The 24805-nt window shown below is 47.2% G+C and overlaps 1 protein-coding gene across 1 annotated transcript; it reads left to right on the top strand.

The window, feature by feature from the left end:
- Nucleotides 1-141: 141 nt before the first annotated feature.
- DERL2 (derlin 2) lies at nucleotides 142-23286 on the top strand. Its single transcript, XM_068113509.2, has 7 exons — nucleotides 142-323; nucleotides 8270-8335; nucleotides 8961-9034; nucleotides 9256-9349; nucleotides 11719-11914; nucleotides 22128-22218; nucleotides 22332-23286. Exons 1-7 carry the CDS (start codon nucleotides 231-233, stop codon nucleotides 22474-22476), a joined length of 759 nt encoding a protein of 252 aa, XP_067969610.1. The 5' UTR covers nucleotides 142-230; the 3' UTR covers nucleotides 22477-23286.
- The last annotated feature ends 1519 nt before the right edge of the window (nucleotides 23287-24805 follow it).

Here is a 24805-nt window from a genome sequence, read left to right as displayed (position 1 = left end):
ATTACGAGGTACAATTGAGCTAGAAAGTTTACAGCGTCGATTGAATACGTAAATAGAATGTAAACCTGAAGTAATATTATGCGAAATATGTATATATATCAAAAATAAATAAAAAATACTGATTGGCAGTCGCAAATTCCTCCCGGATATGATGACGTGATATCAACGATGACGTGGCCGTACCGGTAGGGAGCTCTCCAACTGACAGCAGGAAGAACGTAGGAGGCAGCATGGCGTTCGAGACTTTTCAGCAAGAATACCTTCAGATGCCGGCGGTTACCCGCGCGTACACCACCGCATGTGTGCTTACCACAGCCGCCGTGGTAAGCTCGGGTGCACGTCGGACAGCAGGCATGGATCTTGTGGGACTCGGGGTTTGTTTTCAACAGGTTGGACGAGGCTTCGGCCCTACCGGTGTTTGAAATATAGGCACACTCCCTTTACAATGAACTAAAATACAGGAGAGGCCATTAGCTCCATCAAACCCTGCGCTATTATTGCCAACATTTATTTATACGTGCTCAGCTATCCTTTTAAAATGCTGTGGCTGAAACTGGGAAGCAGCACGTGACGTTTAAAAAAAGTTTTAGGTATAACACGACCGGAGTTTAAACCGCCGGCCTCCCAGACTCAGAGCATAGTATGACCTGACCGGAGTTGAAACCGCCGGCCTCCCAGACTCAGAGCGTGGTATGACCTGACCGGAGTTGAAACCGCCGGCCTCCCAGACTCAGAGCGTGGTATGACCCGACTGGAGTTTAAACCGCCGGCCTCCCAGACTCAGAGCACGGTATGATCCGACTGGAGTTTAAACCGCCGGCCTCCCAGACTCAGAGCACGGTATGACCCGACTGGAGTTTAAACCGCCGGCCTCCCAGACTCAGAGCACGGTATGATCCGACTGGAGTTTAAACCGCCGGCCTCCCAGACTCAGAGCACGGTATGATCCGACTGGAGTTTAAACCGCCGGCCTCCCAGACTCAGAGCACGGTATGACCCGACTGGAGTTTAAACCGCCGGCCTCCCAGACTCAGAGCACGGTATGACCCGACTGGAGTTTAAACCGCCGGCCTCACAGACTCAGAGTCGGAGTGTGGTATGACCTGACCGGAGTTTAAACCGCCGGCCTCCCAGACTCAGAGCGTGGTATGACCCGACTGGAGTTTAAACCGCCAGCCTCACAGACTCAGAGTCGGAGTGTGGTATGACCTGACCAGAGTTTAAACCGCCGGCCTCCCAGACTCAGAGCGTGGTATGACCCGACTGGAGTTTAAACCGCCGGCCTCCCAGACTCAGAGCACGGTATGACCCGACTGGAGTTTAAACCGCCAGCCTCACAGACTCAGAGTCGGAGTGTGGTATGACCCGACTGGAGTTTAAACCGCCGGCCTCCCAGACTCAGAGCACGGTATGACCCGACTGGAGTTTAAACCGCCGGCCTCCCAGACTCAGAGCATGGTATGACCTGACCATAGTTTAAACTACCGGCCTCCCAGACTCAGAGCAGACATCCCATCAATGGGGCTTCAGGCTTATCGGTCGTTTGCATTGATTTGACTTGTCTTGGTAAATTGACCTTTTAATCCTTTGGCTGAGATCTCAAGATTCTCTTGAATGCTTTAGTGATGGTTGTTGCAGAAACAGCTTTTTTCCCAGTGGGCTTTCACTTCAGACTCCTCTGTCAAGAGTTCACCACCCTCCGCTCTAACTACACCAAGGACAGGCTTGGAGGAATGCAATGCCCTGATTTCTCTGTAAGCAGGACGGGAATCACTTGACCGCAGGTGATGCTCTAACCTTACACAGATTCCGTACACATAGGCCTCTTTGAGTCCTCTCAGCGAACGTACAGTTTTGCACCCCAGGTTCCTGAACAGGTTAGTTCTGCCATCGTCTCACCCTGCGACTCTCGTCAATGGTATCAGTGTCCCTTGGGAGACAAAGTCCGCTGCTTCCTTGTTTCAGCCAAAGTATTTTAAAAGGATAGAGCACGTTCCAAGACACCCACCGGCAACATCAAGTTTGATAGTCCGGAAGGCACACCACAACTCTTGAGGATCCCCTGAAACACCCAGATCCTTTAGACCCCCAATCAACATGTTTGCAAACTCTTCAGCTACCCTTTCATTCTTGAGCTTGCCAAGATCCAGCCTAGGCTAGGATGGTACCATTCTCTTGGATTTGAGCCACAGCTTCAGGGTTGCTACAACAAGCCCGTGGTCGGTGTTGAGGAATTGAGCACTTCCGGTAGACCCTGCAGTTCTGCAGCAACCTCTCGTGACCATCAACGAGAACATGGCCAATATCCTTTGCCACACCACCAGAATTGGAATACAAAGTCCAGTGATGTGTCTGTGGGTGTGAAAACCACGAAACAGCTACCTTAAGTCCATGACATTTTGTCAAGTCAAGGAATTTGGTGCTATTCTGGTTCCAGAACCATGGGGATCAACATGTCTTATTATAAGCATCCCTATCGGGGGCCAGTCGGTGCATTGAAATCCCCCAAGACTAGAAGAGTATCTCACCTGGGGAACCCGTCAACCACAGACATGGGTATGGCATAGAATGTCTCTGTATATGCTCCGACTGAGATTGCTCACTTCAGTCGGAGCATATACAGAGACCAGAGAAATGGCACCCAGAGAATGATGAATCCTCAGTATCATAATACGCTCATTGACCAGTGTTATTTTGATTAACGTATAGGAGTCTGCTTGCTGGACACGGCTACAGCAACATCCTGGGAATGGTAATCATCAGAGCAATCAGACCAGTAGAAGGTGTAGTCACCCACCATGATCGCAAACCACGATCCAGGAAAGAGGGAAGCACACAAGTACAATATTTGAGAGCAGGGACATCGGGAGATCTGTGGGAGGGAGAGGGCTTGGGGGGAGGAGGCGTTGGAAGAGGGAGAGGTAAAAAACACATGGACACAGCTATGACTTCAAGGAAAGAAGTCGATATTTCAGAAAAGTTAGTTGCTGACAGCCTGACCATTAAACAGATTAGTACCTCTTTATGTAGCACAATAACCTTCTCCATTTGCAGAGTGTGTCACGGTACCGCTTAGCTTGTGAATAAGAATAAAGCCGTTGTATGGCAGACACTGGTTTTTGCAGACTCGGAAATGTGCAATCCACGCGCTATCCGATGCCCGAAGGACGGGCCGACATACACCCTGGAGGCAGCCCACCAAGCTTCCTTTTTAATTCGATGCCAAACTTTCAAAGATTAATGGAGCTTCGGATATCGGTACATTACATCAACGGGGCTTTGGACTTGTTGGTACATTACATCAACGGGGCCTTGCTCTGGAACCTAATTGTACCTTTTCATTTTCTCGTATAAAATGTCGTCAGCTTTGACCTTGCCTCGTACATCCTAAAGTGTTGGTTTGATATCTGTTAGCACATCATCACGACCTGGTCCATCTGCCACGACTTGTTACAGTGGCGTTAAAAAAGCTAATTTATGTGATCTATCTCGAGACATGAGGCTCCTTTCCGATTGCTGCTTTTAGCCCCTTTTTTAAAGATTTTTTTAGATTTAGATTTGGACCCTTTTTTAGATTTAGACCCTTTTTAATTTGCTTTGATGAACAATTTATTTCTTTTCAAAACTGATAACTTTGATTTGCTTAAATAAATGTCAATAACCCTGAGATAGACCATATTGTGTTTGGTTCTACACAGTAGGTTGCTGAGATTGCTGTAGTTGTTGTTTCTCATTTGGCAGCAATTACAGCAGCTCGGTCTTCATGAAATGACAATGCAGAGTCAGCTGGTCAGCACATCATCAACTAGAACGGCACTCAGTAGAGAGCATACCTCCGCCTGGTTGGCCATATCACTCAATGGTGAAGAATTACTTAAACAATTATACTCGCTGGATCTGGATCTGGATCTTCACCAAAATCGAATCGATTCTTCCTTGTCACACACACAACCTGTCCAACAAGTTTCGTCCAAATCCATCCTTTACTTTTTGAGATATCCTGCTATGTATCGTTTTTGGCCCTATCTCCCAATGGTGAAGAATTATTTTTAAAATTAAATAATTCTCATATCCGAATCCGTATTCAGATCTTCACCAAAATCGAATCGAATCGTCCTTGTCAGACATCCAACCGGTCCACCAAGTTTCGTCCAAATCCGTCCACAACTTTTTGAGATATCCTGCTATGTATCGTTTTTGGCCCGATCTCCCAATGGTGAAGAATTATTTTTAAAATTAAACAATTCTCATATCGGAATCCATATTAAGATCTTCACCAAAATCGAATCAATTCTTCCTTGTCACACACACAACCGGTCCACCAAGTTTCGTCCAAATCCGTCCACAACTTTTTGAGATATCCTGCTATGTATCGTTTTTGGCCCTATCTCCTAATGGTGAAGACTCGTTTAAAACTTCTAGTAGCCGAATCCGGATCTTCACCAAAATCTAATCATTTCGTCCTTGTCACATACGCTACATCTCTGCCAAATTTCGTCTAAATTGGTCCACAATTTTCGTCCGGGTGAAAACATAACCTCCATTCAGCTTTGGTGGCGGAGGTAAAGATCCGTATCGCTTGCGTTAGACTGAGCAGCAAGGCATCCAAAACTGTTGGGCCTCATTTATTTAGAGAAGTTAAACGTCCTTTACACAGCTTGTTGCGTTCCGGCAAAGGCTACGTACTGTGTTCCTTGTGTGGCCAATTGTGGGAAGACCACACAAATGTTGGGCACCTTAGTAGACCCTGAGGATGGTACATTTTGGTCCAACTCGGTTGCTAGAGTGAGATGTGCATGGAAGAAGTTTCGGGAACTGAGTGGCGTGCTGATGATGAGGGGAGTGTCGTTGAAGCTGAAGGGAAAGGTGTATGCTGCATGTGTGAGAAGTGTTATGATTTATGGGAGCGAGACATGGGTCATGAATGTAGAGCAGCAACGAAGGCTGGAAAGGGCGGAAATGTGAATGGTTCGACGGATATGTGGAGTATCGTTGAGAGGAAGACAAATAATGAATTGTGAAAGATGATGGGAATAGAGCCTGTGATTGATGCTGTGAAGAGGAACAGGTTGAGATGGTTTGGTCATGTGTTGAGGAAGGATGAAAGTGACTGGTTGAGAAGAGTGATGGGAATGAATGTAGAAGGAAGTAGAGGACGGGGAAGACCGAGAAAGACTTGGCTAAAGATGGTGGAAGAAGAAATGCGGGCAAGGGGGTTTTTTATTTTATTTTTATTTTTATTTTTTATTTTTGTATACAAGATCGAGGCTCGTGAAAGAGCTAACATTAATCACACAAAAAGACAAACCGACACACAAAACACAAAAAACAAGGGGAGCGGCAGACAAGATGGGGAGAGAGGGGGAAGGACACAAAAGAGAGGGGGAAGAGGGGGAAGGACACAAACACAACATTTGAGAGCAGGGACATCGGGAGGACTTGGGGGGAGGTGGGAGAGGAATAAAACATATGAACACTGCAAGGACTCTGGGGTGAATTACCGGGGGTAGAAAAGATCAAGGTTTTCGATGGGGGAAGATAAGAGATGGTGGTGAACAGCTGTTTTAAAGACCTGGAGGGAGGATTGGGATTGAAGGGAGTGGGGGAGTTTGTTCCAGAGGCGGGAGAAAAGGGGAATGAAAGAGTGAAGGTGAGCAGAGAGCCTAGACTTTGGCAGTTTAACCATAAGAGGGTTGCAGGCAGATCTTGTGCGACCTGAAGGAATATTGGGGGGACAGAGCACAGAGAGAGCTGGGGGAGCAAGGCCGGAGAGGAGTCGGTAGAAGACAGAAAGACCACCAACCTGCCTGCGGTGAGTGAGTGAAAGGCCCTCGGTGTTGATTACATCGCAGGAGATTCCAATGATTCTGAAAGCTTTGGCCTCAACAGCGTGAAGCCGAGCAAGGTGTGAGGCAGGAGCACCAGCCCAGAGGGGGGAACAGTATTCCATTGAGCTGCGGATGAAAGCCTTGTATGTGGTGAGGAGCTCAGGTGTGCCAAGGAAGGACTTCGCACGACGGAGGATGCCCAGTTGGCGACTGGCTTTGGAGGCCAGCTTGGAAATGTGGTTTTCCCAAGAAAGATCATGGCAGATAGTGAGACCCAAAAGCTTGAGCGACAGAACTTCTTGGAGAGGATTGTTGAGAAAGTAGATGGGAGGGTTGTCCAGTCGGTCCTTTCGGAGAGACATTGTAAGAGTGTGAGATTTGTCAGGATTGAAAGACATGTTCCACTTGTTTGACCAGTCTGTGATTTTGTCCAGGTCTGCAGAGAGTGAGGAGGCTGCAGACTGCCGATCTGAGGGATGAGGAATGGAGCGACAGAGAGTAGAGTCGTCAGCAAAGAGATAGAGAGGATTTTCAAGAGAGTCAGAGAGATCATTGATGAAGACCAGAAAAAGCACAGGGCCCAGAACACTACCTTGGGGAACTCCAGCCTGAACAGGAAGAGGAGATGAGAGAAACCCATTCAGGGCCACACGTTGACTACGACCAGAGAGGAAGTCCGCCAGCCATGCGTGGAGATTTCCATGGATACCAAAGGAGGAGAGTTTGGTGAGCAGAGCAGGGTGCCAGACCGTATCGAAGGCACGTGAAATGTCAAGGGAGACAGCTCTAATTTCCTGTTTGGCGTTGAGGACCTCCATCCATTGTTGAGAAAGCAGAAGCAGCATGTCCAGAGTAGAGTGACCAGGTCTGAAACCAAATTGATGATCAGAGATCAAGCCATTGGAGAAGAGGAAAGATTTAATATCTGAAGCAATGATGGATTCCTTGACTTTGCTGATAATTGGGAGAAGGCTGATTGGTCTGTAGTTGCTGGGATCTGTTTTTGCACCTTTTTTGTGCAAAGCGGTGATGTTGGCTGATTTCCAAGCAGATGGCAGATGACCTTGAGCAAAAGAGAGGGTGAAGAGAACAGAAAGAGGGAGTGAAAGAGCAGAAGAACATGATTTTAGGACCCGTGGGCTGATGCCGTCAGGACCAGTTGCAGAATCAGAGTCGAGGGTTGACAGAAACTTTTCCACCTTGTCAGGAGGAAAGGACACAGAGTCCAGGAGCAGCTGGGTACGACTGGGTACGGTGGGTACAGAGAGGGATGGGTTTGGGACACAAGATTTAGAGGCAAACACAGAGTTGAGGCATTCAGCTTTTTCACGTGCGGAGTCAGCCGTTTGAGGTGAGGGAGGGGATGGAGGGGGAACAAACACCAGAAACAGATTTGACCAGACGCCACCAGGATTTGGAAGAGGGAGACAGATAAGAGAGTTCGGTCTTGAGAATGGTGAGATATTGTTTCCTGGCTCTCCTGAGGGTGAACACACACTTGTTTCGGGCTTTGTGAAAGGAAATGAGATTTCCTTCCGTTGGATTTGCTTTCCAGGAGACGAAAGCAAGTTGTTTTAAGGGCAACAGCCTCACCACAAGATTCCGTGTACCATGGACGGGAGGAAGGGTATGACAACTGAAGACGAGATGGGATAAATCTGTGCATGAGAGAGAGCAATTTACTTTGAAAGAATTCCCAGGATGAGTTGATGTCAGAGGCGGTAGAGATGGGAGACCAGTCCAGATGATTGATGGCTGCTTGAAGACCGTGCCAGTTGGCCTGAGTGAAATGCCAGACTCGTCGACGCTGAGGAGGCTCTCTGAGAATGGTCAGAGAGATGTCCACTTTAACAAGCACATGATCAGATGAGCCGATTGGAGCAGAAGAAGAGCAGCAGACATTTTCAGGGAAGTTTGTCATAACCAAATCCAGAAGAGAAGATGCTCCGTTGACTGAGATCCGGGTCGGGAAATTGACAGATTGTGTCAGTCCCAGTGAGTCGCAGAAGTCCTTTGCTGAAGAGCCATGGTTGGTGAGAGAGGTACCCACACCCAGCCAACTGGCATGGTGACAATTGAAATCACCACATATGAGGAAGAGAGAGTTGGGATTTGTGGCAGTTTTGTGGCACTTTTGATACAATTGCTTTGACAATATGAATGTTTAAGAGAAGGAGTGAAAAACGTCGGCATAGTGCATTTTTAAAATTTGCACGAGAGCGGTTGGAAATTGTTTGTTTCCTTTGTCATTGCAATCAAGATATTCCATATTATTGTGGGTCTTAACCTTATTCCAATGCATATCTAATCCTTTGTCACCAAGAACCAAACGAGACAGTTTGTGTGTTTGTGTTTGTGTTTGTGCGTGTGCAAGTGAGACATAGAATTGTGAGGAACAGAAATGAAAAAACGAGATGTGTGTGTGTTTTCTTTTTTTTCAGCAACTGGAAGTCATAACGCCTTTCCAACTTTACTTCAACCCAGACCTCATCTTCAAAAACTACCAGGTTATTTTGCTTCCTGTCATTTTGAATTCAGCTCTTCTTTGACTTGTTTGGTTTTTCAACACTAACACAAGTGCGAAAAGTGGTTTTTCAACACTAACACAAGTGCGAAAAGTGGTTTTTCAACACTAACACAAGTGCGAAAAGTGGTTTTTCAACACTAACACAAGTGCGAAAAGTGGTTTTTCCACACTAATACAAGTGCAAAAGTAGTCCCTGGTGTTGGGCTAGCGGCTAGGGTGCCGGCTTAGGATCCTAGGATCCTGGGTTCGAATCCCGGTCAATCGCTGAATTAACGCCAGGGGGGTTGACTCAGCCTGTCATCCTTCCGAGGTCGGCAAATTGAGTACCAGTTCACTGGTAATTCCCTGCTTGTCGTTAAAGGCGGCAAAAAGGGTTGGCGTCAGGAAGGGCATCCGGCCGTAAAACATTGCTTCAAAAAGGGGACCGAAAAACAACAACAACCACAGTTCCCGAAAAAGGCCAACCCCCGCTTGCGGGGAAAAATGGCCTCTAAAAGGTGGTTTTTGACTTGTTTGTATAATTTGATGTTCCCCTGTGCATGTGAACTTTGAGCCTTCTCCCCAGCCCTGCTGCTAATAATGGGGTGATGAATTATTTTCTGCAGGTTTGGAGATTGGTCACAAACTTCTTGTTCTTTGGCCCTGTGGGTTTCAACTTCCTTTTCAACATGATATTTTTGTATCCTTTGCTCAAAGACCGGGTTGGCATTTAAAAACAAAATGATTCTAATAATCCTCTCCCGAGCTGAGAGTTGTTTTCGTGGACTGTCGCCTCCTGCTCAAATCCAAGGGTTCATTGCACTTGGAAACTAACCCGTGAGCTGTGACTGACGTGTACGAACTCGCCGCCTGACGGCCATGTCGCAAGCTTTGATTTGCGACCTTGATGGAGATGAACAGATACCGCTATTGTCGGATGCTGGAGGAAGGGTCGTTTCGTGGACGTACGGCGGATTTTGTCTTCATGTTCCTGTTTGGAGGTCTACTCATGACTGTATCTTTTTATCGATTTTAAAACGGCACTCATGGAAGGAGACAATTGAGGGTTCGAGATTATAAAAACAAAAATGGAGGCATTTTAATTCCCTCACCCCTCCTGCCTGCTCCCCCACTTCCTCTACCCCAGTCAGCTTGATCCCTGAGTCCTCCTCACATTTAGTGTTACCAGGTTTGAGCATTCTACACCCAGAAATGCTTTAGTGACCAAACCTTGAACATCCCCAGCTCTGATTTTGTAATTAGCTCCTGGACCCAGGATTCATGTCGAAATGTTTAAAAACTTAAATTCTCCCTTGTTTAAGACCCATTTCTATGTCCTTTAAACATAGTTTAAGACTTCTGCTATGGTGGGTATAATTGCTTTAAACTGAGACGAATGTACTCACAGCTTTGGTTTGTTTGATTACAGAAATATTCTTCCTCATTCGTAATTATGCAGCTCAAGGTGGCGGGGTAGTATCATTGGCTGAAAGCGCGGCTGTGTTGCTGATGCAATGTCCTCTGCTGATTAGGGCAGGATTTTGTAGCTTGTTCAGAGTGCTGGCGATAGCTCGCTTACTCTTCGCGAAGAACACTGTGGGATCTTTCACGTTCCCCAACTAATGCAGGCAAACAGGACGCCCAGTTTATCGTCCATCGGACGGATGCCACACACATTGATGAATCACCCTGCCCGTGTTTATATGACAGCTTATAGCTGCATCGGGATTCGTACACAGGCTGGACAGCTTAGAGGTGAGTGTTGATACCTCAAGGCCATCCTGTTGGCCCACTCATAAAGAAATGGTTTCAGTGTAGCAAGGCCCAGTCTGCTGAGCAATGATAATCTGGCAGGTCACCTGATCAAGTGAAGTAAGAGATGACCAGGTCACATGACTAAGCAAGTTCATAGACTATCAAGTGACTACATCTTGCTTTTGCCTTCGTTACATTGATTTTTCACCAAGAAACTAAGTTAGCTATCTTGAGCTAACTTAGGAGAGAGCGAGAGAGGCAGAGAGAGGCAGAGAGAGGCAGAGAGAGGCAGAGAGAGGCAGAGAGAGGCAGAGAGAGGCAGAGAGAGGCAGAGAGAGGCAGAGAGAGGCAGAGGCAGAGACAAAGGCAGAGACAAAGGCAGAGACAAAGGCAGAGACAAAGGCAGAGACAAAGGCAGAGACAAAGGCAGAGACAAAGGCAGAGACAAAGGCAGAGACAAAGGCAGAGACAAAGGCAGACAGAAAGACACAGAAAAAAATAGAGGGTGTGGAAAAAAGTAAGGTGAGATAAAGGGTTAATTCCACCATATTTTCCTACAAAGGTAGATTGATTGCCCCTTTCCAATTTGCAAAAAAAAATTTCAGACCGAGTATTTTCATTTAGGTGGATGATTGAAATTATAAACTCATGCTATTCCGAATGCACATTTTGTTTGAGCTAAAAAAAATTACCTCCACCGACTAAGTCTCCGGAGGCATTATGGTTTTGGGTTGTACCGTCCGTCTGTAATAGATTTTTGTTGCCGCGATAATATAAGAGCAGCTGAAGGGACCTAAGTCAAACTTTTGGTACATGTACGTACATATAACGATATAAAGATAAACTGATTAAATTATGGGGTCAAAAGGTTGGGTAAAAAATATTATACTGCACTAACTTGTGAACCATTGATGGGATTTTGACCAACCTTGGTATGAGTATATATTATGAGGCAAAGATGAACTGATTCGATTTTGGCATCAAAGGTCAGAGGTCACATCAGGTGAAAATGTGACACTTGAGAACAGCTGAAGGGATTTAAAAAAAACTTGGTACAAGTTTGTATAATGATGTAATAACGTGGGCGGAGACATTGTATCTGTCTGTCGCGACGTCGAATAGTGCCGTTCTCGTTTAGCATAAAATGAAGTGTATACTCGACACACAAGTGATGGTCAAGCGAGATGGTAAATTGGATTACTTCATTTTAAAATTAGTTTAGGTTTCTCCCCTCTTTATTTACTACCTTGCCCGACTATAAACACTGGAACAATCTATTTATTTATTTATTTGTTGGAGCCAAATTGGAACTTTGAGATTTCAAAATGAGAAGAAGAAGGATAACTTTTGGATTCAGTGGTAGCTGGTGGTGAAGACACTGGATTGGTATGAGATGTTGTGAGTAAGAATCCAGTTGGAAGCAGCAGTGTTGAGTCTTTGTATTTTCAGCCTCGAAAGCTGGCATCACATGCAAAGCTCAGCTCAGTAAGCAGGTGCTCGTAACAGAATAAAAGTAACCTTTGCCTCTGCCACTCTTGTTGGTTATACATTTATTTCTGAACTTTTCTTCTACCACATTTACATTTTCCTTTCATTTACTCGGTGGCCTTGACTGTTTCTTGCGCTCAGCTGTTCGGGATGTTCGTAACGCTGGTGTTCCTGGGCCAGGCTTTCACCATAATGCTCGTGTACATTTGGAGCCGGAGAAACCCGGCAGTGAGGATGAATTTCTTCGGCTTGCTAAACTTCCAGGCACCATTTTTGCCCTGGGTGCTCATGGCCTTCTCTCTGCTTCTCGGGAATTCTGTCATCGTTGATTTACTCGGTAAAAATGTCTTTACCGTTTGTGGTTCGTTGGAATCGAGCAATACGATGAACCCGCAAGTTGTTCTCTTGTTCTGGGAAGCCTCTTGGCCACCTTGGTCTCTTTTCCACTTTGTCTTGTCCAGCCCATGCTTGGTGTCACAACTCAGATAGAGTTGATTTTCGATTGAAGTAGGTGATTATGAATCTCTGCCCATTGACTTTTTGAAAAGCGGCATGATTACGTAGCATATTTTAATATTCGTGACCCCAGCAAGAATGTAGGTCTCCATCTCATTTTAACCAACAAGATAACCCACTCCTCGTTTTGCAGAATAGTGTCCGCATGGCATGGCCTCGTTTTGCAGAATAGTGTCCGCATGGCATGGCCTCGTTTTGCAGAATAGTGTCCGCATGGCATGGCCTCGTTTTGCAGAATAGTGTCCGCATGGCATGGCCTCGTTTTGCAGAATAGTGTCCGCATGGCATGGCCTCGTTTTGCAGAATAGTGTCCGCATGGCATGGCCTCGTTTTGCAGAATAGTGTCCGCATGGCATGGCCTTGTTTTAATTGAAGAGGACATTAATGAAGAGTATTCAAACTTTTTTGAACTTTGAATCCTATACATTCAAATAATTACAAATTCCTTCAGATGTTTAAAAATAAAATGAAACGCATAACGCGTCTACTCACCATAGCGACACAGAGAGTTCTGTATTCTCCCGACTCAATCATTGCTTGCCTCCATCCTAATGCCAGGCCGGAAGCATCTTGACATACCCTTCTATACACTTGAAGGTTCGGATGGTCCCCATGCTGGACCAGGCGAAGTGGAAAGGAGCACGTATTCTTGATAAGATGCCAAGTGAAGGATTGTTACGAGTTATGGAAGAAACAGCTACTAAGAGCAGACACCATGTATAATTTTTTGGGTAGCTGCTGTGAAAGACTGCCCTCCGAGTGCCCCTGGCCCAGCACAAGTTTGATAAGGATATCCTGTAGTCTGTTCCGTCCACTTTAGTCTCCATTCCATCTTTCAAACCCATTCCCTGCCAATTGTCTTCCTCTTCCCCAGTTATTTTTGAAAAGCCATTAACTGGTGAGCTCATGGCAGGGCAGGTCTCTGGGGGAGTTAAGGGTTTAGCGAATGAGGAAAAACTCTTAAAGTGGGAAAACCATCAATGTGGTGTACTTGTGATTGTTACACAATGACGTACTTGAGCAACCAGGTTGTGCTGTTTCGTGGTGTGATTTCGCTGCACGACACTGGTCCCTTGTGGCAAATATGACCAACTACTTCTGCAGCTGAGGTGGGTTGGGAAGTCTAAACCCATTCCCCATACAGTCCAAAGTTGTCACCTTGTGATCTTCATCCCTCTCATTGGATCCCTCAAATAACAGCTAGGTGGCATTAACTTTGCAAATGATGATGCGGACGTTTGGTTATTTTTGATCAGCAATTCTGCACTTAATACCCTCACCAGAGGAGAGGGTATTGCATTTGAGTCCGTTTGTTTGTCTGTTTGTCTATGTGTTTGTCTGCACAGAATAAATATGATTTTCTCTGCAAACGTTGGTCCAATTGACAGGAAATTTTCAGCATAGGTGCACCTCCACCTGGAGATTTAAAAAAATGGTAATTATGACGTCACAGGTCACGTGGTACAGGCGCCATCTTGGAAAAACCGAAAAACTTTGCACCTCTATATCTCCGAAAAAAATTGCGACGGCTCATTGTAAAGAACTCTCCATGCAGAATAACATATTGCTGCGGTTTTGAGATCGGTACAGTAAAGGTTAATTAAGGTTAAAGGTTTATCCCCATAGTTAGTCACACGAGCAACATATAGGCCCATTTGTAGTATAGTTATGTCTTAGTATGTGTAAGAATAGGCCATTTCCCCTCTTAGTACCTGCGTTATGTAAAGACAGGAAAATAGGCCCAACAATCATTTTGCTCCGACCTCCATTCTACCTCTATGGGCGCAATCCATCCCGCGTCCCATTTGGCTGTCCACTAGTCAAGTTAACACGAGGCAGGGCCTCGAAAGGTGAAGGAGGGTTGAGCTCGGCGCGGCAGCAGTGGGGACGGTAAGAATGAACCAGCCAATCAGAGCTCGAGCGGAATGGCGTGAGAGGGCGTGGTGAAGAGTGTCTTGTGAGTTCCAGAGGGTTCGAAGGGTGTGGCATATATAACCCGATGCGAGAAGCCCTCGGAAGGACTCGTGTGCACACGGCAGTGGCAGAGGACTTGCAGAGGATAAGCGCGTTGTAAAGGACTCGCGGAGGGAAGGACTTGAGAGTTATCGAGGGAGTTGCGCTGAGCTGGTGCGGAGTTTATAGAGAGGATTCTAAGGAGACGCGCTTGGAAAGGATCCTTCGCACTGTATGAACTTTGTTACGTGGAATACGTGGGCGCAGACAGGGCGTTGATAACTCACGCGGTTCAGCCAAAGCGAGTGAACGCGGCTGAGTAACTGCCAGCCGCGCAAAGTCCGCCCTCTACCATTCGCCCCGAGATTGCCCGCTTTGTTCGAGCGACACAATACGCGGTCCTGCCTTCTCCTACCTCCATCTTCGTGGGACGTGCCGGGGACCGTGGATAGTGAGACGGAGCCGATCCTGTACGACCACCGCAGCGCTGGTGAACATCATCCTGCCCATCAGCAATTCCCGTGTGAGTGTGAGTGAGACGGGCCCATTTGTCTTGGGGTATTAAGTATAAGACTGTATAAGGATTGCTTTGTGTCTCTTCCTCCTGTACTGTAAATACGTGCGTAATAATTAAACCAATTTGTTCTCCTTTTCTTTCCAATTCGATCGCCTTTGTGATTTCTCCATTGACTAAGCGTGGTACGAATAAGATCGATCCAATCGGGTCTAGTAATTATTATAAATAGCGCGGATCACGTGTACGCAAACCGCTCGGCGTATCACCATCACACGTGGTTCGTGCGAGGCTTATTCCCTCGCTTCCAGGGCAGCGCTAGTACTTAGGTAACAGCGAATTTGGTCCTGAAACCCTATTTGGCGCTGGCCGGAAGGGACGTAATAGGTCTCGGGTCGCGCCAGGTCAGTAAAGACAAGGGGATTAATCCCCCCCTTGATAAGGGGAGAAGGCCGGCGGCAGATCCACAACAATTGGTGTCAGGAGTTTGGGATAGGACCCGAAGTGCACTTAAAGCACTCCAAATTACGAGCGACCAAAATTTAATTATTAACATTCAAATTAAATTCGTGCCATGGCTAGCCAAGGCGGTCGAATGCCGGTGGGGGTAAATGATGAGGTAGAGGAGATAGAATTGATAACCCAGGACCCATGGGAAGAATTGGGAGAAATGGAGGAGGCAATTGATGAGGGTGCGGCAGTTGGCAAAGAAAATGGCGGCACCTCGCACGTGGCGGCGAGGGCCGAGCCCGCAGTGCCAATGGACTGGGTCCTTTATCTGGCACGAATGAGGGCCTCTATGGAAGAGTCAATGTATAATGCAAAAAAAGGACGCCATGTCAGACGAATCAGGGTGTGATCTGGAAAAATTGAGGGAGGAATCCAGGTGTGAAGTGGAAAAACTGATAGCAAAGGCAAGAAGGGATAATAAAAAAGCGATGGAAGACATGAGGCGCAGGTCGAGCGGGAAGGTCGCGGTGGTACGCAACGAGGTAACGCGGTGTGAGCAACGCGTAGAGAGCGAGCTTGAGCAAAGGGTAGCCAAGTTGACCAGGGCTATAAGGGACGAGACGTGGGGTGTAGAAAAGCCGACGGCCGTCAAATTGGATAAAGAAATGTCGGGAGCGCCGGGGAAGGTCGAATTGGAAGACGAGATTTTAAGCGCACCGGCGGTCCTCGAGGAAATAGAAAAAATAAATGAAATGGTTATAATTGAAATTGAAGAGACGGCAGAGAAAGTACATATATCACGGGAGGTCAAAATGGAATGCACTCAAGGTCTGGATTTGCATTGTGATGTCGTGCTTCCTAACAAAAATGAAAGTTTGCAGGTGCTGCCGCGAAGAGGGTCCTTAAGGTGAGTAGGGGTGTGTATGGCGTGAAAGTGTTTGGCGCGAAAAGATTTTTGGCGCGCTTGGGGTATAGACGGAACCCGGGTGCTCGTGGAAGGTCCTTTGTGAGGTGTACGAGGGTGAATGGCGTGCGTGTGCGAAGGAAGTGTGCACCGGAGCGAGAGTGTGAAACCAAGTGTGAGACAGAGAGTGAGAGAGGATGTACCCCGGAGCGTGTTGTAGAGAGTGTGCGGGAGTGCACACCAGAGCGTGTGATTGGGTGTGCAACAGGAGTGCACACCCATGGGTAAGTGTGTGCTGATTGGGTGTGTACCAAGAGTGCACACCCGTGGTTGTTACTGAGGGTGTAACAAAAGTGTGCACGAGGGTGTGCGATGGCCGAGTGTGTAACGGAGTGTGCGAGTGGTATGAGAGCGCCAGGATGTGTGCAAGGGTGTGTGATAATGGAGTGTGCGAATGGCGTGAGTGCGCCTGAGTGTTGTGCACCTGAGTGTGTAAGGTAAGAGAATGCACAGGAGTGCGGTAATAGAATGCAGGGAATGTATGAGAGGTGCTGGAGCGCCGCGGTGTGCGAGAGTGGAGTGTGTCGCGAGTGTTGAGAACGCGGCTCGAGCATCGACGCAGACCGGGGGAGCGTTCAGCGCGACGTATAGCCGACGCGAGCCCTCGGTGCGTGGTGTGCTTTGTGTGCTGCGGGGATCGTTGCCGCGGCGGCGTGCACGATTCGGGCCGGGCCCCGCCCTGTATGGTCGGTGCCGCGCCTTGGCGGGAAAGGCGATCGGCACGGTTCAAGGGGGGGGTAGGAGATTCGCCCACTGGTGGCCGCGGTGCTCCGGCCGTGGGAGGCTTGGCCATCGTGCAGGGGACCGAAAGGCTCCGCGCAGAGATGGCGCCTGGAACCTAGGCCCAACAAAGCCTCCTCCCTTGAATCGAAAATGCCGGACGGACCCAACCAACAGTAGACCAACCACCCGCATGCATCGCTCGGCTTTTCGAAGCCGGGCTGTGATGAAAATGTATTGCCGCACGGAGAGGCATATAGTTCAGAGGACTGGAATAGCAATGGTGTTGGCGAATGGTACCCGGCTTGGGGGAGTGGTGGTTTCGCCATTCCTCACCACATTCCTTGGGGGCTCATAAGCATTAGATTAGGGGGATGGCAGTGAAAGCTAGCCGAGGGTGGGCTAGGTTAATTGTTAGGGATTTAGAAATGACAGTAGATGACAAGATTTAAGTAGAAACATTTGTACAGGTAGAGGGGACGTAGAGAGATTAGAAGGATGATAACGACGAGGGTGTGCTTAGAGTAAGGGAAGACGGGGAAGCACGAGTTTTAGGGGACGTAGTCATCTAGATGATGCTGTGTGTGTGAGGATGGTATTGAGCTTGAGCAAATGAGGAATTGAATGAGAATCACTGTGTGCATTGAGCTTGAGCAAATGAGGAATTGGTTGGGAATAACCATAAGTGGTGTATTGAGGAAAAATGGAGTTGTGTTGAAGTGAATTGACTTGCATGGTGTGCAAGTGGAAAAAGGAATGTGAGCACAAGAGGTGTGCCCGGAATAATTGGCATGTGGAATAAATGGTGTGGAATGAGTGGTGTGGAATGCTTGGTGTGAAGTAAAAGGTGTGGAATGCATGGTGCGAAGGAGTGAATGGGGGGAGATGGACCCCTTCACGAATACCCGGGGTGGGTAGTTTAAAGCCAGGTAGATGGCTTAGGTAAATTGTTGGATATTGACATCTGTGGTACGGGAAGTAGCAAGAAGTGCTTGGTTGGGTGCATGAGTCTATGAAACGGCTGGGCGTGTGGGCTTTGTTGGTGCGTATGGTTATTGGAGCACTCCGCCACTGGTAGTCTGTCGGCCAGGCGAGGCCGCAGGTAGGCTCTGGGAGCCAGTCAGGGTAGTGTTCAATGGGGCCCGGGGATCCAGGAGAAGGACCCGGGTAGCCAAATGCCAGAGAGGGCATCAGGGGGTGAGAGAGCCAGGAGGGGCCTTCCCCAATTTAGGTAGTCGCAAGGAGCAAGGTAAGCTCGGGTGGCGACTTCAGTGGCTGAGCTGCGCAGGTAGGTAGACCTGCTAGTGGAGCCACACGACCCAGCCCCGAAATTGTGCAAAGGCACAGATTGAAAAATTGGGGAGTGAGACCCAAATTCAGGGGCGCCGCAGAGTGGTCAATGGGAATTGGTTTTTAGAACCACATAGTTTAAAGATGCCGATTGGCAGGGCATGACCCCGGGTTAGTTTAACTGAGTTAATGTAACTAGTGTAGTTAGGATGAGAAGTCCCTTCGCGCCATCCACATCCATTCACCAGGGTAACAAACCTCCGCACCAGCACCAAGGCTTGCAATGATTTGAGTGAGTAAGATGCATCTCGACGTGATTTGACAATGTGTTTATTCCATCTCTTCCTTCTTGGGAGGGATTGGAAGACGAATTTGGCTTAGAGGGGGATATGGGAGACAAGACGTAGAGACGGATTTGTAATTTGTGAATACAGGGAGGGGCAAGGGTAGTGTAAGCTGACATGGGGGGTTACGAACGGTTAGGGACGAGCTTGCTCTGCTCGCTCTCCCGCGCCCCTCGTGTTGCATTACCTTGTGTTTTGGTGTACCCTTGCGCCCTTTCCTTTGCTAACTGTGCTTTGTCTCTCCTCCCCACCCATGGGACCCACTTTGGGGGAGGAGTTGTGCAGCAACCTCAAACTGTGCGGCTGCACTTTGCTAGCCCTGTGCTGCTGCATGTTGCTACACCTGTGCAGATGAACGGCGCGGTACTTTGCTGCCGTACTCCTTATTATAACTTTGCTGCACGTGCACAGACACTTTGCTGCACCACCTTACACATGGACCACACGTTTTGTGGCCGTACACTTTGCTGAGCAGTCATTTGCTGCAAACTTACCTTTCATCTTCGGACCACGTATTTTGAGTGGCATCAATGTCACGCAGGTCGACCACATAAGGTTGGCCCTGCTGACAAATAAAAACGAACACGGGTTCTTGTACATTTTATTCTGGTGTGCCAGGAAAGAAGAACTAAGTTTTTATTGCACACCGAAGATGAAGCAAGAAGAAGATGCGGCCCAGCAGCAAATGGTGAACTTTTTGAACTGTGCATTGATGAATGTGTTTTGGTGTATTGGTGCATTGCTGTGCTTTCTCTCCTCTCCAATCTTCTTTACAAAAAGAACAGGTCCTGGGTTTTAGAGATGTAAATAATTAGGTTCTGTAATTGTAAATAACATGCTACCCACCGGTTTTATGTTTAGATTGAGAATTAATTCCGCAATTCGGTTAGTTGTGGGTGCGAGTCTGTTAGTTAGTTACACAACGCAGTAGGTGGGATATATTTAGTGTTGTAAAACTGTCGCATACACGGGGTTTGAGTAAATGTTAGAGGGGAACCACATCTAAGTGTCACATGTAATTAAAAACTAGTCCCAAGTCTTGCTCAAAACCGGTCGTTCACACCTGTGTGGGTTCGACTCGGGGATGAGTCTGACGAGGGAGGGGGGGCAGTGCTGCGGTTTTGAGATTGGTACAGTAAAGGTTAATCAAGGTTAAAGGTTTACCCCCATAGTTAGTCACACGAACAACATATAGGCCCATTTGTAGTACTAGGGCATGCCCGTACTATATATATATCTAAAATTATATCCCCCCCCTCTATTTACATGAAATGGTTTGGTCCAAAGCGAACGGCTTGCGAGTACGGTGACAATCCCCCCCCCTCTATTTACATGGAATGGTTTGGTCCAAAGCGAACGGCTTGCGAGTACGGTGACAATCCCCCCCCCTCTATTTACATGAAATGGTTTGGTCCAAAGCGAACGGCTTGCGGAGTTTGGTAAAGAAATCGCCATAGCGTGCACAAACGCACAGGAAAGCGAAAGAATCGCAAATTAGTTTTAATTAGTTTTAAAACATAGTTTAACGCCAACATAGTTTGCCAACGTGAAATAAATGAATACGCTCTCAAATGTGCCGTCCGAGGCAGAGTCTGTTCGCCACGTTCGGCACACGTGATAACTCGCTGCTCTCTGATTGGTTGAATCGTATTTTGGACATAGCTCGGTAACTACTTGTCCGATTAATATGAAACCTTGAAAAGGCACATCCTCGGGTCCCCAGCAATATACCTGGCAAGTTTCAAGTATATCGGACCCGTGGTTGTCGAGAAACAGCGGTCACAGACAAACACACAGACATACACACATACACACACACACACACACAGAGATTACTGGAATTATAGATAGATAGTTATGTCTTAGTATGTGTAAGAATAGGCCATTTCCCCTCTTATTACCTGCGTTGTGTAAAGACAGGAAAATAGGCCCTACAATCATTTTGCTCCGACCTCCATTCTACCTCTATGCGCGCAATCCATCCCGCGTCCCATTTGGCTGTCCACTAGTCAGGTTAACACGAGGCAGGGTCTCGAAAGGTCAAGGAGGGTTGAGCGCAGCGCGGCAGCAGTGAGGACGGTAAGAATGAACCAGCCAATCAGAGCTCGAGCGGAATGGCGTGAGAGGGCGTGGTGAAGAGCGTCTGGTGAGTTCCAGAGGGTTCGAAGGGCGTGGCATATATAACCCGATGCGAAAAGCCCTCGGAAGGACTCGCGTGCACACGGCATTGGCAGAGGACTTGCAGAGGATAAGCGCGTTGTAAAGGACTCGCGGAGTGAAGGACTTGAGAGTTATCGAGGGAGGTGCGCTGAGCTGGTGTGGAGTTTATAGAGAGGATTCTAAGGAGACGCGCTTGGAAAGGATCCATCGCACTGTATGAACTTTGTTACGTGGAATACGTGGGTGCAGACAGGGCGTTGATAACTCACGCGGTTTGGCCAAAGCGAGTGAACGCGGCTGAGTAACCGCCAGCCGCACAAAGTCCGCCCTCTTCCGTTCGCCCCGAGATTACCCGCTTTGTTCGAGCGACACGATACGTGGTCCTGCCTTCTACCTCCATCTTCGTGGGAGGTGCCGGGGACCGTGGAGAGTGAGACGGAGCCGATCCTGTACGACCACCGCGGCGCTGGTGAACATCATCCTGCCCATCAGCAATCCCCGTATGAGTGTGTGTGAGACGGGCCCGTTTGTCCTGGGGTATTAAGTATAAGACTGTATAAGGATTGCTCTGTGTCTCTTCCTCCTGTGCTGTAAATACGTGCGTAATAATTAAACCAATTTGTTCTTCCTTTTCTTTCCAATTCGATCGCCTTTGTGATTTCTCTATTGACGAAGCGTGGTACCAATACGATCGCTCCAATCGGGTCTAGTAATTATAAATAGCGCGGATCACGTGTACGCAAACCGCTCGGCGTATCACCATCACACGTGGTTCGTGCGAGGCTTATTCCCTCGCTTCCAGGGCAGCGCTAGTACTTGGGTAACAGCGACTTTGGTCCTGAAACCCTATTTATCGCTGTCCGGAAGGGACGTAATAGGTCTCGGGTCGCGCCAGGTCAGTAAAGACAAGGGAATTAATCCCCCCCTTGATAAGGGGAGAAGGCCCACGGCAGATCCACAACAATATATTAATGATGATGTCATAGGTGCCTCCATTATGACGTCATAAATCGACAAGTGCAAAACTTTGACAAGTCCAATCAAGACGAAATTTGTCGAGTATCATCTAGGAATAAATTGGAGGAAAAATAATGATGACGTCATCTGTCATTTGGTTCGGCCGCCATATTTGTTTTAACACAAAAGCCCTAAAAACCACTAAACACACGTCCTGATGAAGGTCTGCAATCTCTGATTGCTCTTTATTGTTTGCATTGTTATAGATGGCTGCTATCTCTTCCTTGTGTGATCCAGGCCTTTTCCTTTTACCAAGGAGTTTGCCCAATTAAGAATGATCAGTTGAAGAATTTGATTTGCTTATCTCCCCCCTTTGCTGGCACAGGTTTTTGTTTTCAGCACCCCTGTATGCATGGTGTCCTTTGACCTGAAGTAAGTAATTTATAGGTTTCATCAAGAACATCTTGTCTTGTTCATGAAGCTGTGAATGCAGAGACTATGGTGACATGGATTAGTGTTAATGTGAACTTGTGGAGATCCATGTGATCATTGCACACTGCTCCTTTTCGGTTGTGATCCATGGTAATGCCCTGTGGAATCTTTCCAACCTGCTTTTATCTTATCATTTGTGTGATCTTCTCCCCCATTTTCTTTGTTGCTTCTCTCTCATTTGTTGGTTCAGGAATAGCTGTGGGCCACGTATACTACTTCCTGGAGGATGTGTTTCCACGACAACTTGGAGGTGTACGGTTACTACAAACACCTTCCATACTGTAAGTGCATTTCTTCGTGTCCCGCTTTACCCAACGCTCATATGCTGTTCACCTTTGCTTGCATCTTCGTTTAATTGACCTTTCCATTCTTTCTTGTCAATACTCCTTTTCAGTGTGTGGATATTTGACAGAGATGATGACCCAGCTTACACGCCCCTTCATGAAGATGCACCAGGGGGTTATGCTTGGGGAGCTGAGCCTCAAGCCCCTCGAGATGAAGGTGAAAGGGGGGAGCAGCAGGACAACCCGGATGGGTGAAGTGAAGAGGCCTGGCCTTGCCTCCTGCTTTCCTTGCCTCAAGTCCACAGACTAATCTACGAACTATGTTCTCCATTATGAACGTGGAAACACGCTGCCTTCATGGTTGGTTAACCCAAACTGTTACTTTTGGGTTTGACAGGCCAGAAGAACAGTTACTACCTTCTGCCATTGCTTACATTTTGATGGCCAGTTTGATATTAGCTGGACCGGGGCATCAATTGTAAAGGTGTTGAAATCTTAACTGCCTGATGCCAGTATACTACTGCACTAACCAAGTCAAAAACGAGACCTTTTCTGACGGTTATACCAGAAACTGGGGTTAATTGTTGATATTTAAAATTACAGCTGTTGCAGGATGTACCCTTTTGGCTGGATCAATTCAATTGATGGAGGTGGTAATCTCTATGCTGGGTTGATCTTGATTCAAAATGATTGTTGGCCTCAAACTCTCACCCTTACCAGCTTGACGATTTTGTTGGTCCACATGTAATGTATTCCTGTGTTTCGGTACATGGCTTTCTATCCAACTCGATCGAAACGAGGCCTCCTCTCCTATAGGGATCGGCCTCATTAAATTATTTCAATACAATGTACACTCTCCTTTTATAAACAATCACCGTCTATCTTCTGGATACCTGCAGCCCCTTTTCTACTGCTTTGACATGTTATGTACAATTATACTTTAAGGCAAGTTAATTTTGAAGTTTTCTTCATTGTGTATTGAACACTAACCAATGGCAGGCTTGTCTGCTTATCCCATCCCTTAACATTTGTAAATGAATTTAAATTAAAAATGATTGAGTAATTTCTGCTGAGCCTTTGGTAAACAATGCAAACTTGATCCATATTGGGGATGGAATGAGTAAATCAATACAATGTTATAATAATAATATACCACCTTTAGAGGCCATTTTTCCCCGCAAAGCGGGGGTTGGCCTTTTTTGGGAACCGTGGTTGTTGTTGGTTTTTTGGTCCCCTTTTTGAAGCAATGTTTTACGGCCGGATGCCCTTCCTGACGCCAACCCTTTTTGCCGCCTTTAACGACAAACAGGGAATTACCAGTGAACTGGTACTCAAATTAGCCGACTTCGGAAGGATGACAGGCTGAGTCAACCCCCCTGGCGTTAATTCAGCAATCGACCGGGATTCGAACCCAGGATCCTAGGATCCTAAGCCGGCACCCTAGCCGCTAGCCCAACACCAGGGTTCCCGGCACCCTAACAGGGGCACTATGTCAACAGCACAGCCTTGATTCCAGAAAATGATGCAACCAGCTACCACAGGCTACATACGAATCAACACCAACCAAATTCAAGGTTTATTGAACTAAAGTGCAATAATTTCTGCTGCTTTATAAAGTGTACATGTCAAGGTCATTCTTTCAAAATCAGAAACCCGATGCGGGCCATATTCGAAGAGTGCAGCACCTGTCCTCAATATTTTGATGCCGAATTGGTATACTTTACCTTCAGTCTGGAAATAATGTCTCATAACATCTCATCCTTTGGCTCATTAGATGCATTTGCTCATTTATGATTTGAAGAAAAATGGCAAGTGATCTTTCCATACATACCAGTGGGGCATTCTTGCACACTGCAAGCAACTACATGGGTGCATTCTACGTGCAGACATAGTAGACATAAGATTTACATCTTTTATGAAGTGGTTTGTAAAAGTTATAATAATAATAATAATAATTCATTTATTTTGTATAGCGCTTTTCCAGAAGCCCAAAGGTGCTTTGACAGAGTGGAAAACATAATGCATAACAATACATGAAAACAACAATTGCAAAAAGACAAGAATCAATAGGGAAATATTTAAAGCAAAAGGAGGGAGAAGGAGAAGAGATAGTCAGGGGTTAAATGCTGTGGGTTGAATGTTGAATGCAGTGTTGAACAGGTGGGTCTTTAGTGATGTTTTGAATGTGGTGAGTGAGGAGGAGTCTCTGATGGTGTGAGGTAGCGAGTTCCAGAGGGTGGGAGCAGCGATGGAGAAGGCCCTGTCCCCCCAGGATCTGAATTTGGTCCGGATGGAGGGGGTCAGGAGGTTGGTACCAGCAGAGCGGAGGTTGCGGGTGGGAGTGTGTCTGGAGAGGAGGTCAGCCAGGTAGGATGGGGCCAGGTTATGGAGGGCTTTGTATGTCAAGAGGAGGATTTTGTACTGGATTCTCTGGGGGATGGGGAGCCAGTGAAGCTTGTAAAGGACGGGGGTGATGTGGTCACGGGTCCGGGAATGGGTGAGTAGACGGGCAGCGGAGTTCTGAATGTATTGGAGTTTATTGGTGATTCTTGAGGGTGAACCATAGAGGAGGCTATTGCAGTAG

Source organism: Myxine glutinosa, chromosome 4, assembly GCF_964187855.1.
Source record: "Myxine glutinosa chromosome 4, kmMyxGlut1.1, whole genome shotgun sequence".
NCBI lineage: Eukaryota > Metazoa > Chordata > Myxini > Myxiniformes > Myxinidae > Myxine > Myxine glutinosa.
The sequence above is the reverse complement of the archived record's forward strand: the minus strand, read 5'-3'. Positions and strand labels throughout refer to the sequence as shown.